The 11,652-nt window shown below is 44.4% G+C and overlaps 1 protein-coding gene across 1 annotated transcript; it reads left to right on the top strand.

Moving 5' to 3' along the window:
• Nucleotides 1-9,261: 9,261 nt before the first annotated feature.
• On the top strand, nt 9,262-10,799 carry PRLHR (prolactin releasing hormone receptor). Its single transcript, XM_069864077.1, has 2 exons — nt 9,262-9,363; nt 9,476-10,799. The coding sequence occupies exon 2, from the start codon at nt 9,662-9,664 to the stop codon at nt 10,694-10,696; it is 1,035 nt and encodes a 344-aa protein (XP_069720178.1). The 5' UTR covers nt 9,262-9,363; nt 9,476-9,661; the 3' UTR covers nt 10,697-10,799.
• The last annotated feature ends 853 nt before the right edge of the window (nt 10,800-11,652 follow it).

Here is an 11,652-nt window from a genome sequence, read left to right as displayed (position 1 = left end):
AAGGGTTTTGCACACAGAGCACTTTCTGTGTGTGGCGTGAGGGCTGCCAGCTGCAGGGGCATTTCCCGGGTGTCCCGCCTTTGCTGTCCTGGGCCTGTCTGGGCTGCTCTGCCTTGTCACACGGGGTACTGGGCGCGCTGTGCATGGTCCTGGGGGCGCTCTCCAAGGTGCTGCAGGCGTCACACCAGGTGAGGAGCCCGGGGCGGGGAGGCTTCTGGTCCTGCTCGCCTCATGGAAATTGTTCAGATCCTAGCAGCGTGGGATTGCAGGAGGTCGCTGTTGCTCCATTGCGCTCGAAAGAACTGTCATGGGCCAGACAGCCCTGCTGCTGCTCAGTCTCAAGCATCAGCTGCCGGCTTTTCTTGGCAGACCTCTTCTCCAGGGCTACACAGCATGCACGACCCCAACTCTTGGCTGTGTATGTCTTCAGGCAACCTTTCTAGCATTAAGTTTCTCCAGGGCTCAGCATCCAATCTGCAGATGTTTCTGGGGGCTAATTCCCACAGTCTGTTCTAGATTGGGCCAGGCATTTGTATGGCGCACTCTGCCCTTTCAGGGCTTCTAGCAGAGAAGAAGAGACAGTTTTTCTGTTGGGGATGGGAATTGTTTGAGCTGATGGATATGCAAACCTGCCTTCATAGTTTTTCACTTTAATCCTTCCTTGCAAGAGGAAACTTTCAGCCTTTAGATCAAAGACATTCACATAGCTTTTCCCAGGTAAGTACTGACTTAGTTATATAAATATACGTAGTTAAAAGTGAGCATACTTTACCACGATATGTAACTAGCACTGTTGCCTAAAATCATAGTTATAAATAAAGAAGAAAACTTCTAGTTCTATTATCTCTAGAGGTTTTATGCCACTTTTTTTCCTAGTGTGCGTATCCTGTCTTTAGGAACTCTGAAGACAGAACCTGTCTCTTATTGTTGTAAGGGTGCTAACAAGATAAGGCTTTGTTTCAGCAGTGGTTTTACAGAAGGGTATGTAATATAAATCTTAAATTTTATCGATGCCTGTCCAGACAAGTCAAAGTTGGTCAAACTTGTTCACCCAGTTGCTATTTTTCTGCAAAGTTCTGTTTTTACATGGTCAATCAACTAATTAAATATTATTAACTCTTGGACCATCATGGAGCTTAATTAACTTCTTCTGTGCTTGTCAATTAAAAATAAAAAGCCAGACTCCAGCCCCCCAGAATGCCTCCCCGCCCCCAACTAACATCAAGAAATATCACGTCACCTTCTTTCTTGCTCATTAAGTCACTTTTAAAAAAAAATGCAGGAAGGCAAAAGCAGAGAAAGAAGAATCAGTGATTGTACTGACTGAAGTGTCTTGAGGATGAAATGTTTGAAATAGTGACTCTGCTGACCCTGCCTCTCTCCCTGCTTTGTAGATCAGCTGCTCTGAGCAGGTGCTAAGATCAGCAACAGTGAAAGTTCTTCTGGCAAATATTCCATTGCTTCTAGTTGATCTGCACAGGCACTAGTGCACAAATCTTTCCATCAAAGAAAACTAGAAACATCTTAGAACTTAGTTTCAGCTCTGCCCATGTGTGTGGATGTGAGTGTATATAAATTTTAATTCTACTATTTGAATTTTATCAATGGGAATATTGTTGAAAAAGATGATACATTCAAGTAGGAAGGATTGAAGTCCAAAGTCTAAGTCTGTGTTGATGCATGATGGAAAGGAGCTTCCTGAAGTGCAAAATCCATGCAAGTAATCACACCACATGCATGTGATAAATGGATCAAGCTTTCTGTTACAAGCAGGTATTTATCCACTGTAATATATTGATTGTTTAAAAAAGCAGCACTTTCAAGGAGCAATTTGTTGCCCTCCTGCTTAGAAGTGTTCTATTTTCCAGCCTAAATTTGCCTGTGGTGAATTTGTACTTTCATTAGTATTGTTCCTTAGCTTAAAGATGTCTTTATCTGCCCTGGAGTCTGCCATCCTCCCCAGGGTTTTTGAAGAACACAGTGCAATTCTGCTCTGGCGACTAGACACTTATAGCAAGAAAATTATCCAGAGAGGTCTCCAAAGTAGAGGCAAATTCACACTGGGATCTGTTGCAACATAGTAGATTTTCTTTTCCTTCCACTTTCAAATGCACCTCCTGCTCCTTTGTATAGGCTCGCAACAGAATTTAGGCCATCCTAAGCCATGGTGAAAATGCTCATGACCTTAATCCTGCCTTTTATGACAAGCTTTTCCTCTGTAATGTTATCAAACTTTCTCCCATTTTCCTTGAAATTTTCGAAGTTTCCCCATGTAATTTTGCTGTCTCTGGTTCCCAACTTGGTGCTTCCACCAAACACAGTCACTGTGGTCCTGCTTTTTGTGCTCACATAATAAAATGAAGAGAGCTACCAGGGCTGGTCAATCCCAAGCAAGGTTCTTGAGAAGCACGAATGGGTGCTGCCTTCTGGTTGGATACTTATAAATGCTGCTGTTCACCTATTCTGTGGTTAGTATAACTTTAATTTCCTCTGGTATAACTCATGATTTCTCATGTGCTACCACATCATACATGTTTCGCAAACCCAAACAGAGAAGAACTACCACATATCCTATGGTCAAAAAAAAAAAAATCAGTTTAATAACACAGAGATGGGAGGTTAATTTGACAAAAGCTTCCTTTGGTATCCTATTCTGTCTCCTCTCTCTCTCTCTTTCCTCTGTCCTTAGATCTGATCTAATACCTACTGTAAAGTTGCTGTAGTACTAAAGGGCTTGGCCTTTCTAATCATGTTTCCTCTTCCTCCTCATTCTTAAGGACATGTGGCCCCATCTGCTTTTCAGCAGCCACAGGGTTGTGTTCCCATGCTGCAAAGATAGGAAAAGCCCTTACTCACCTAGCAGTTCCATGTGCCAGTATTTGCAGGACCAGGCAGTACAGATTAACTAGCTCCCGATGGGATGATTTTATGCACTTCTGCATTTGGCTTGTGATAATTGTGATCCAGCACCTTTATTCCCAGGAGGCTGCTTGTATTTTTCCTCATTTTTACACTGTTATCTCTACTTCAGCACAAGATCTTTGCCATCTAAGGAACCAGCTCGCTTTTTGCATCTTACTTTGCTCAGCAGACTAAGAATTCTTAGCATACAGGGAAGAGCAGAGACCTTTCTTTATATTTAATGTGCAATCTCATGCTGCTGAGCATTTCCTAAGGAGGGCAATGAGGCTGGTGAAGGGTCTAGAGGACAACTGTTGGAAGGAGCAGCTGGAGAAAAGGGGGCTGAGGGGAGACCTTATTGCTCTCTACAGCTACCTGAAAGGAGGTTGTAGTGAGGTGGGTGCTGGTCTCTTCAACCAAGTAACAAAAGATAGAATGAGAGGAAATGACCTGAGGTTGTGCCAGGAGAGGTTTAGGTTGGGTATTAGAAAAAATTTCTTTACTGAAAGAGTGGTGAAACCCTGGAGGAGGCTGTCCAGGGAGGCAATGGAGTCTCCAACCCTGGAGATGTTCAAAAAGCATATAGGAACAGTGGTGCTGGGCTGATGGTTGAACTTGATGAACTTACAGGTTTTTTCCAACCTTAGTGATTCTGTGATTCTATGACTTGGCTTAAATTAAAGCCTCCTCTTCATTTAAGTCGTTAAGCTCCTCTTCAGCTTAAATGAATTACTTTAAGCTGAATCCTGAGTTAATCAAAGTTTGGTACCCTGTTTTTTTCCCTCAGATTCAACAACTAATAAACCTCTTAGCTGTAAACATATATTTTGGAGTTTAGAAACTGTGATGTCTTAGTTCACAGCGGAGCAGAGAGGATGCATTTATATGATTAAATGGGAGAAAGAAGGACAGGCTGCCCTGGCTTGAAATTGTTCTGTGATACACAGCCTTGTTCCCTGGCGGGTCATAAGAAGAATTTACTGAAGGTACCCCTAGTTCTACTTCATTCAAAATAAGCAAAGTGTCTATTTTTATTGTAGGCTCTACAAGAACTACCTGATCTGCTTGCCACAGAACATTACTGGAAGAGTGTGAAAGCCTTTTGAAAGGAGTTTTGTGGTGCTAAAGAAGTTGTGTTTTACAGAAAAAGATACATTTAAAATAAACAAGACCACAGAAAACATGAAACTGAGAATTTAGTGATGGAAGAAAATGTCTTGATCTGTAAAGCTTTAACAATCATAGAATCATAGAATGGTTTGAATTGGAAAGGACCTTAAAGATCATCCAGTTCCTACCCCCTGCCATGGACAGGGACACCTCCCACTGGATCAGGGGCTCCAAGCCCCGTCCAACCTGGCCTTGAACACCTCCAGGGATGGGGCAGCCACGACTTCCCTGGGCAACCTGAGCCAGGGCCTCCCCACCCTCATAGTGAGAATTTCTTCTTAATGTCCAATCCCAACCTTCTCCCTTCCAATTGAAAGCCATTCCCCCTACTCCTATCACTCCAAGCCTTTGTATAAGGCCCCTCCCTGACTTTCTTGTAGCCCCTTCAGGTACTAGGAGGTTACTACAAGGTTTTCTTGGAGCCTTCTCTTCTCCAGGCTGAATAATAGAAAAGAGGGTCTTCTTGCTTCAGAAGTGCTGTTGGGCTTTGCAAGTATAGCTGCTAGGATCAGATCTCGTTCCTGGATCATGCTCTTTTAGTTAGGAACTCCAGAGTTGATTAGACATGCACATATAGAAATGCGTTTGTGCTTTAAAAGTTTTACTGCTTTCTGCAAGTCATCTGGCAGCTTATGATGTTTGTACTTAACGTGTCTGTATAGAGTTGGACAGGTTAGCATAAGAGAAGTGAAGTGTTTCTGGGAAGTGTTGGTCTGGCTCTAACTATAGCAATTTCCTCTTACTTAAGGAAGACTAGAGTCTCAATTAAAGACTAATCAGCATTCTTACATGTGGCGCCATTATACACTAGGAATGTCAAAACTGTTTTAATATGACAATAACGTAGTTTCTGTGACCTTTTCTCTTTTAATGAGACAATTCTGTGTGTGAAATAGACTTAAACTCAGCTCAGGAAGGGCTTTGTCATCTAGCCTAGGAAACTTTAAACAAGAGTAATATTTGTACTTTTAAAAGGAGGAAATAGGATTTCTTTGGGTTAAAATGATGAAATACTTATTTTCTATTCAAGCCTCCATTAAATATTATCTTTTCAGGTCCTCGCTGTAAAGTACAGTTGAACAAAGCAAATTTTCTGCCTAAAGCCAAAACAGACAGAAAATTACTAACAGCAATAGGGTGGGAGTCTTCAAACCAAAGATGCACTGGTGATAGCCTTCAGAAGTGAAGAAGGTACATTGAAAGGTAAGAGAACATGTAGGAAGATTGCTTGGTACAGCTTGAAATAAAAGAACCTCTAAGGTTACTCACAATTTTCTCTGACCTGAGCATTAAGGTGACCTTGAAGGCTACTTTAGATGATATTTTGTTTGTTTTTTATTCTCATGTAGTCAAGTATAAGCCTTTTCATCAGAGGAATGCATAGCAACGTGGCTGTTTATTGGATCTACTCTGCAGTGCTTGGGAATGGGATGGAAAACTCACTTAGTCAAAAATTTTATTTTCAGTTATGTGTGCACTGACGTTATTGTGAGGCTTCATTCCTAGCACAAGCCCTACAATTCCAGTAGGGTGTGGGCAGTATGGAGGTAAATGCTCCCCATTCGCTTTTCTATGTCTCTAGGCTTATACTAGACACCATATGTAAAGCTTACGGAAATTCTGCCTCAGTAGGATTTAAATTAGACTGTAGTTTTCTTCCACACTAAAGAAACAATTGCTTTATGGGTTTTAGGAAATACTTTTGCAGCGTGTGGCTTGTAATCAAATAATATGGTTGGTCTGGATAGTGATAACAGTAGGAATTCCCGTTCTCCTTGCATTTTTGTAACCTCTCCCCTCAAGTCCTTCTACTATTCTTGATTTGGGTATGTAGAGATAAATAGGTAATCTATTCCTTTGGGTTCCATCCAGCTCAGATAGGAGAGATTGGACTCTGAAGTGGGGTAAAACATCCCGTTTTTCTGTATGGGTCATGAGTAGGTTACTACATCCATGAAGTGAAGGATGGCACTCCTGAGCAATGGGACTGCTTGCTTCTTCTCCCCTCGGGCTAGAATTATAGCCATATACTGGTCCATAGCATAATCTAACCATAAATGCAGAGGCACAGAGTCAGCACTAACTACGTCTGGAAAGCCCATCCATCATAGGTAATTGTGGGTGAACGCCTCTGGTCTGAACAGGACTAGACATTATTAGCTTCTGTTTTGAGACTAAGGTAAGGATTATGAGACAAATGTAATCTATTTAAGCTTTTGTTTTATGCCAAGCTACATCAAATCAAAAGACAGATCACAGAATCATAGAATAATCAGGTTGGAAGAGACCCACCGGATCATCGAGTCCAACCATTCCTATCAAACACTAAACCATGCCCCTTAGCACCTCGTCCACCCGTGCCTTAAACACCTGCAGGGAAGGTGACTCAACCACCTCCCTGGGCAGCCTGTTCCAGTGCCCAATGACCCTTTCTGTGAAGAATTTTTTCCTAATGTCCAGCCTAAATCTCCCCTGGCGGAGCTTGAGGCCATTCCCTCTTGTCCTGTCCCCTGTCACTTGGGAGAAGAGGCCAGCACCCTCCTCTCTACAACCTCCTTTCAGGTAGTTGTAGAGAGCAATGAGGTCACCCCTCAGCCTCCTCTTCTCCAGGCTAAACAACCCCAGCTCTCTCAGCCGTTCCTCATAAGACCCGTTCTCCAGCCCCCTCACCAGCTTTGTTGCTCTTCTCTGGACTCGCTCCAGAGCCTCAACATCCTTCTTGTGGTGAGGGGCCCAGAACTGAACACAGGATTCGAGGAGCGGTCTCACCAGTGCCGAGTACAGAGGGAGGATAACCTCCCTGGACCTGCTGGTCACACCGTTTCTGATCCAAGCCAAGATGCCATTGGCCTTCTTGGCCACCTGGGCACACTGCTGGCTCATGTTCAGTCGCTGTCAACCAACACCCCCAGGTCCCTCTCCTCCAGGCAGCTTTCTAGACAGACTTCTCCTAGTCTGTAGCACTGCATAGGGTTGTTGTGCCCCAAGTGCAGGACCTGGCATTTGGCCTTGTTAAACCTCGTGCCATTGGACTCTGCCCAGTGGTCCAGTCTGTTCAGATCCCTTTGCAGAGCCTCCCTGCCCTCCAGCAGATCAACATTTCCACCCAGCTTAGTGTCGTCCGCAAACTTGCTAAGGGTGCACTCGATGCCTTCATCCAGGTCATTGATAAAGACATTGTACAGGGCTGGACCCAGCACTGAGCCCTGGGGAACCCCACTTGTCACTGGCCTCCAGCTGGATTTAACACCATTTAGCACCACTCTCTGGGCCCGGCCAGCCAACCAGTTTTCCACCCAGGAGAGCGTGCGCCTGTCCAGGCCAGAGGCTGACAGTTTCTCAAGCAGAACGCTGTGAGAAACTGTGTCAAAGGCTTTACTGAAGTCCAGGAAGACCACATCCACAGCCTTTCCCTCATCCAGCAGCCAAGTCACTTTGTCATAGAAGGCGATCAGGTTAGTTTGGCAAGACCTGCCTTTTATGAACCCATGTTGACTGGGCCTGATCACCTGGTTCTCTTGCATGTGCTTCATGGTAGCACTCAAGATCACCTCCTCCATGACTTTCCTTGGCACTGAGGTCAGACTGACAGGCCTGTAGTTTCCTGGGTCCTCCCTGCGACCCTTCTTGTAGATGGGCACAACATCAGCCAGCCTCCAGTCCAGTGGGACTTCCCCAGTCTTCCAGGACTGTTGGAAGATGATGGAAAGGGGTTTGGCCAGCACATCTGCCAGCTCCTTCAATACCCTTGGATGAATCCCATCCGGCCCCATAGACTTGTGGGTGTCTAGAAGGGCTACCAAGGCTCTGACCACCTCCTCTTGGATCCTGGGAGCCTAATTTTGCTCCTCTAGCTCCTGGGTTTGTACACAGACGGAACGACTTTCTTTACAATTAAAAACTGAGGCAAAGAAGGCATTAAGTACCTCAGCCTTTTCCTCATCCCCTGATGAGGTGTGCCCGTAGCTTCATAGAAAATAATGGGTTAATATTTCCTCAGAGTAGTCTAAGAGATTAGGACATAAACCGTCCATTGAAATTGTGTCTGAATCCCCCGAGTGCCTTGCAAAACCTGGCAGTCTTCTCTGCTCTGAAGTATTTAGAAGTTGTTAGGCTGTTCCATTCGTTGTTTAGTTTCCCTAGCTGGAATAAATGGATGCAGCGGAGTTCCATTATCTTTCACCAGCTGAGGTCCTGGCCCCAGAAGTGGTTAAAATGGTGGAGAGTTAAAGGAGAATTAGGGCAATAGGTGAAAGCTGTGTTAATGTCTGCTTAAACGTGTGTTCTCTAAGCACTTATCCCGATTTTCTGCTTTCTTATGACTAAACCATGCAGAAAAAGTACAGACTGTTTTACAGACTGTTTAGCCCTTGTTGTCTGAAAACCTGCTGCAGGAAGACACTCCTCCCCAAATACTTTTGGGCAACTGCAATATTAGAAACAGTTTGCTATATAATTCCCTGCGAGTGAACCTTTATAGCTAAACTCTTTGGCTGTTAATATAACAAATCACTTTGACATTCTCAAAGCAAAATGCTTAAATATATATGGATGGGTTTCCTGTGAGATGCTCGCATGTGTTTACTTTTAAAGATGTATAAACCCCACTGAAAATTCTCACAATGGCTGAGTAAACATTATAGCACTACGAAAAAAATAAACTTAAATAAAATAAGATCCTTTGTGCTACCTGCTAAATGCACCGTTCTAAGCCTAACTTCATTCACCAGGTATGTAGCTGAGTCCCTCTAGTGGCATAAACATTATCTGGCTTCAGCATGTCATTAAAATTCTCTTTTACAGTCACATTATCGCAACAAATTCACAGGTAGCTTATTTGGACGCTCTGAGGACTGTGGGGAAGTGAATCTCAGATTAGATGCTGTGCAGGCTAGTGTTAATGAATGTAAATTGATTTTTAGCTGTGAGGGGCAATTACAGATGTACTGGAAGGAGAAGGGATTTTTTTAAAGGATATCCAAGAACTAATTACTGTCCATAAAAAACACATGAAGAGCAACGTAATACTCAGGACAACCAATAAAATCTTATACACAAATATGTCATGACCTGGTAGCCAAGGCTGTTTAAAAACACTGATTTCCACTTAGCTTGTAAATGCGCATCACCCTCTTTCTCACTCATATATTTTCTCTCTCTCTGTCTCTCTGACACACACATACACACACACACGCACACATACACACACCCTCCTGGATTTGCAGAAGACAGACATCTAGAGCACTTCTTGGAATCCACAGGAAAATCATATGGGATTAAAAACCCAGAACAGTAAGTACTCACTGCATTAAATGTTTATTAAGTGGCATGCTGTCAAAACCTAGATTTAATAGCAAATACGGGAGGACTTTAATGGGAATTGGTTGTATTTGATTTTTCTTAGGAACTGCTGAAAGCTGCCTCTTGAGGATTACAACTTCACCATTTGCTTTTCTGGATGCTTGTTTACTATCCATGTGGCAACCTCTGGACAGCAAGTAATCCATTCATTATCCACACTGACTGAGTGCAGGAGGAGTGTAGTGGTAACTACTTTACTCAGCTGACGGCAGACGACAAAAGGAGGGAAATGATGAATTCGGACAATTTAACCTCCCAAAGCTTCCTCTCTGCGATTCATAGCAATGCCAGCAATTTATTCTCAGGACTCCAGTTCGTTCAGTCTTTCAAGCCACTCATCATACCCTGCTACTCGCTGGTGGTTTTTATCGGTGTCATTGGGAATTACCTTCTCATTTACGTTATCTGCAAGACAAAAAAAATGCACAATGTCACCAACTTTCTGGTAGGCAACCTGGCTTTCTCCGACATGCTCATGTGTGCAACCTGTGTGCCCCTGACCCTCGCCTACGCCTTTGAGCCCCGAGGATGGGTGTACGGGCGTTTCATGTGCTACTTTGTTTTCCTGATGCAACCCGTCACTGTGTTTGTGTCTGTCTTTACCCTGACTGTCATAGCCGTGGACAGGTATTACGCCATGGTGTATCCATTCCGCAGGAGACTCACGATCCCTATTTGTGCTTATATCCTGGCTGCTATTTGGCTGCTGAGTTGTACCTTGGCTGCCCCTGCCTTGGTCCACACTTACCATGCGGAGTTCCCAGAACTGGACTTTTCCATCTGCGAGGAGTTCTGGTTCCACATGAAAAGAGATCGCTTAGCTTATGCCTACAGCACTCTCATAATCACCTATGTACTGCCTTTGGCTGTCATCTCCCTGTCCTACCTGAGGATCTCAGTCAAGCTGAAAAACCGTGTAGTCCCAGGCAACATCACCCAGGGCCAAGCTGAGTGGGACCGAGCAAGGAGAAGAAAGACTTTTCGTTTGCTAGTCTTAGTGGTGGCAGCCTTTGGAGTCTGCTGGCTGCCTCTGCACATCTTCAACATGATAAAGGACATAGACATCAGCTTGATTGACAAGCAGTACTTCAACATCATCCAGCTGCTGTGCCACTGGTTTGCAATGATGTCTGCTTGTACCAATGCCTTCCTTTATGCCTGGCTCCACGACAGCTTCAGGGGGGAGCTGAAGAAGATGTTTGCCTGGAGAAAGAAGAAAATTGGACCCACTACAAACTGCATTATGGCCAGTGTGGTGTTGTAAATGAGAGCTGGTAGGAGCGTGCTTCCTTTGTATGGTAACACTGTAAGTTTTTTGCACTTCTAGTTAGTCCTGATTCCTGACATTTTTCCTCAGAGCTCATTTCTAACAACACAAGTCGCATGCAGAGCTTCCCCAACATCTTCACTTCTCCTGGAGAAGGCGAGGCAGATGTTATGTCCCAGAAATGTCTTTACCATGAGTTAGAAGCTAAAGAGATGTTAGCACAATAAGATACATTAATGTAAGCTACAAAGATACTTCCTATTTGTTTTGGATGTTGCTGGCAGTACAGACATGGGAATTGGGGACAGGGAGAAACACAGATGAAGGAGAGACCTAAACACCTCAATGAAGAAGCATTTTGGATTGTGTAAAAATTAAATCTGCAGATCTACCCAGGGTCCAGTCCTCAGCACAGGATCTAAGGTAAAGGACTAACAATATTCCTGCAGTCCGCTTGGGTTAGGGCCATGCTGAAGAATAGCCTAAGGCTCTCTTAACTGCCCTGTCTCAGCTGTGGGCAGGAAACCAGGTTGGTAGGAGCTGCTCCAAGCCTCTCTCTGCTGGATGAGCTATGCTGGCAGCAAGTGCAGGGGTCTCCCCACTCCTGAGAGTGAGTGGCGTGCAGGACAATGTCATCAGCTCGCCCTCCCTCCAAGCATCTCTTTACAAGATGACTGATTCATTCACATGCGTGTGGCTCTCGTGGGGTGGGCTGTGTCTGCCTGGTGTGGTTTCCTCTCTCAGTGGCATTTTCTGGCTGAGTGGTTGGAATAACAGCTTTTGCAGAAGGGCTTCTGCCTGCTGTAGCCAACATCACTGGGCAGGAATCTGCGCTTTATGCTTTTTGAACCCAGCATCATCACACAATCCCAACCCCCCTGGGTCATGTAAGCCTGCAGCACAGCATGTACCAAGGTGAGATGCAGGACTGCGAGAGGGGAAATAAAACCAGA

Source organism: Phaenicophaeus curvirostris, chromosome 9, assembly GCF_032191515.1.
Source record: "Phaenicophaeus curvirostris isolate KB17595 chromosome 9, BPBGC_Pcur_1.0, whole genome shotgun sequence".
Lineage (NCBI taxonomy): Eukaryota > Metazoa > Chordata > Aves > Cuculiformes > Cuculidae > Phaenicophaeus > Phaenicophaeus curvirostris.
This window is presented reverse-complemented; position numbering and strand designations above follow the sequence as displayed.

Bases quoted from the DNA above. Each gene is read 5' to 3' on its own strand.
- PRLHR (XM_069864077.1), top strand. From the start codon at position 9,662: ATGATGAATTCGGACAATTTAACCTCCCAAAGCTTCCTCTCTGCGATT.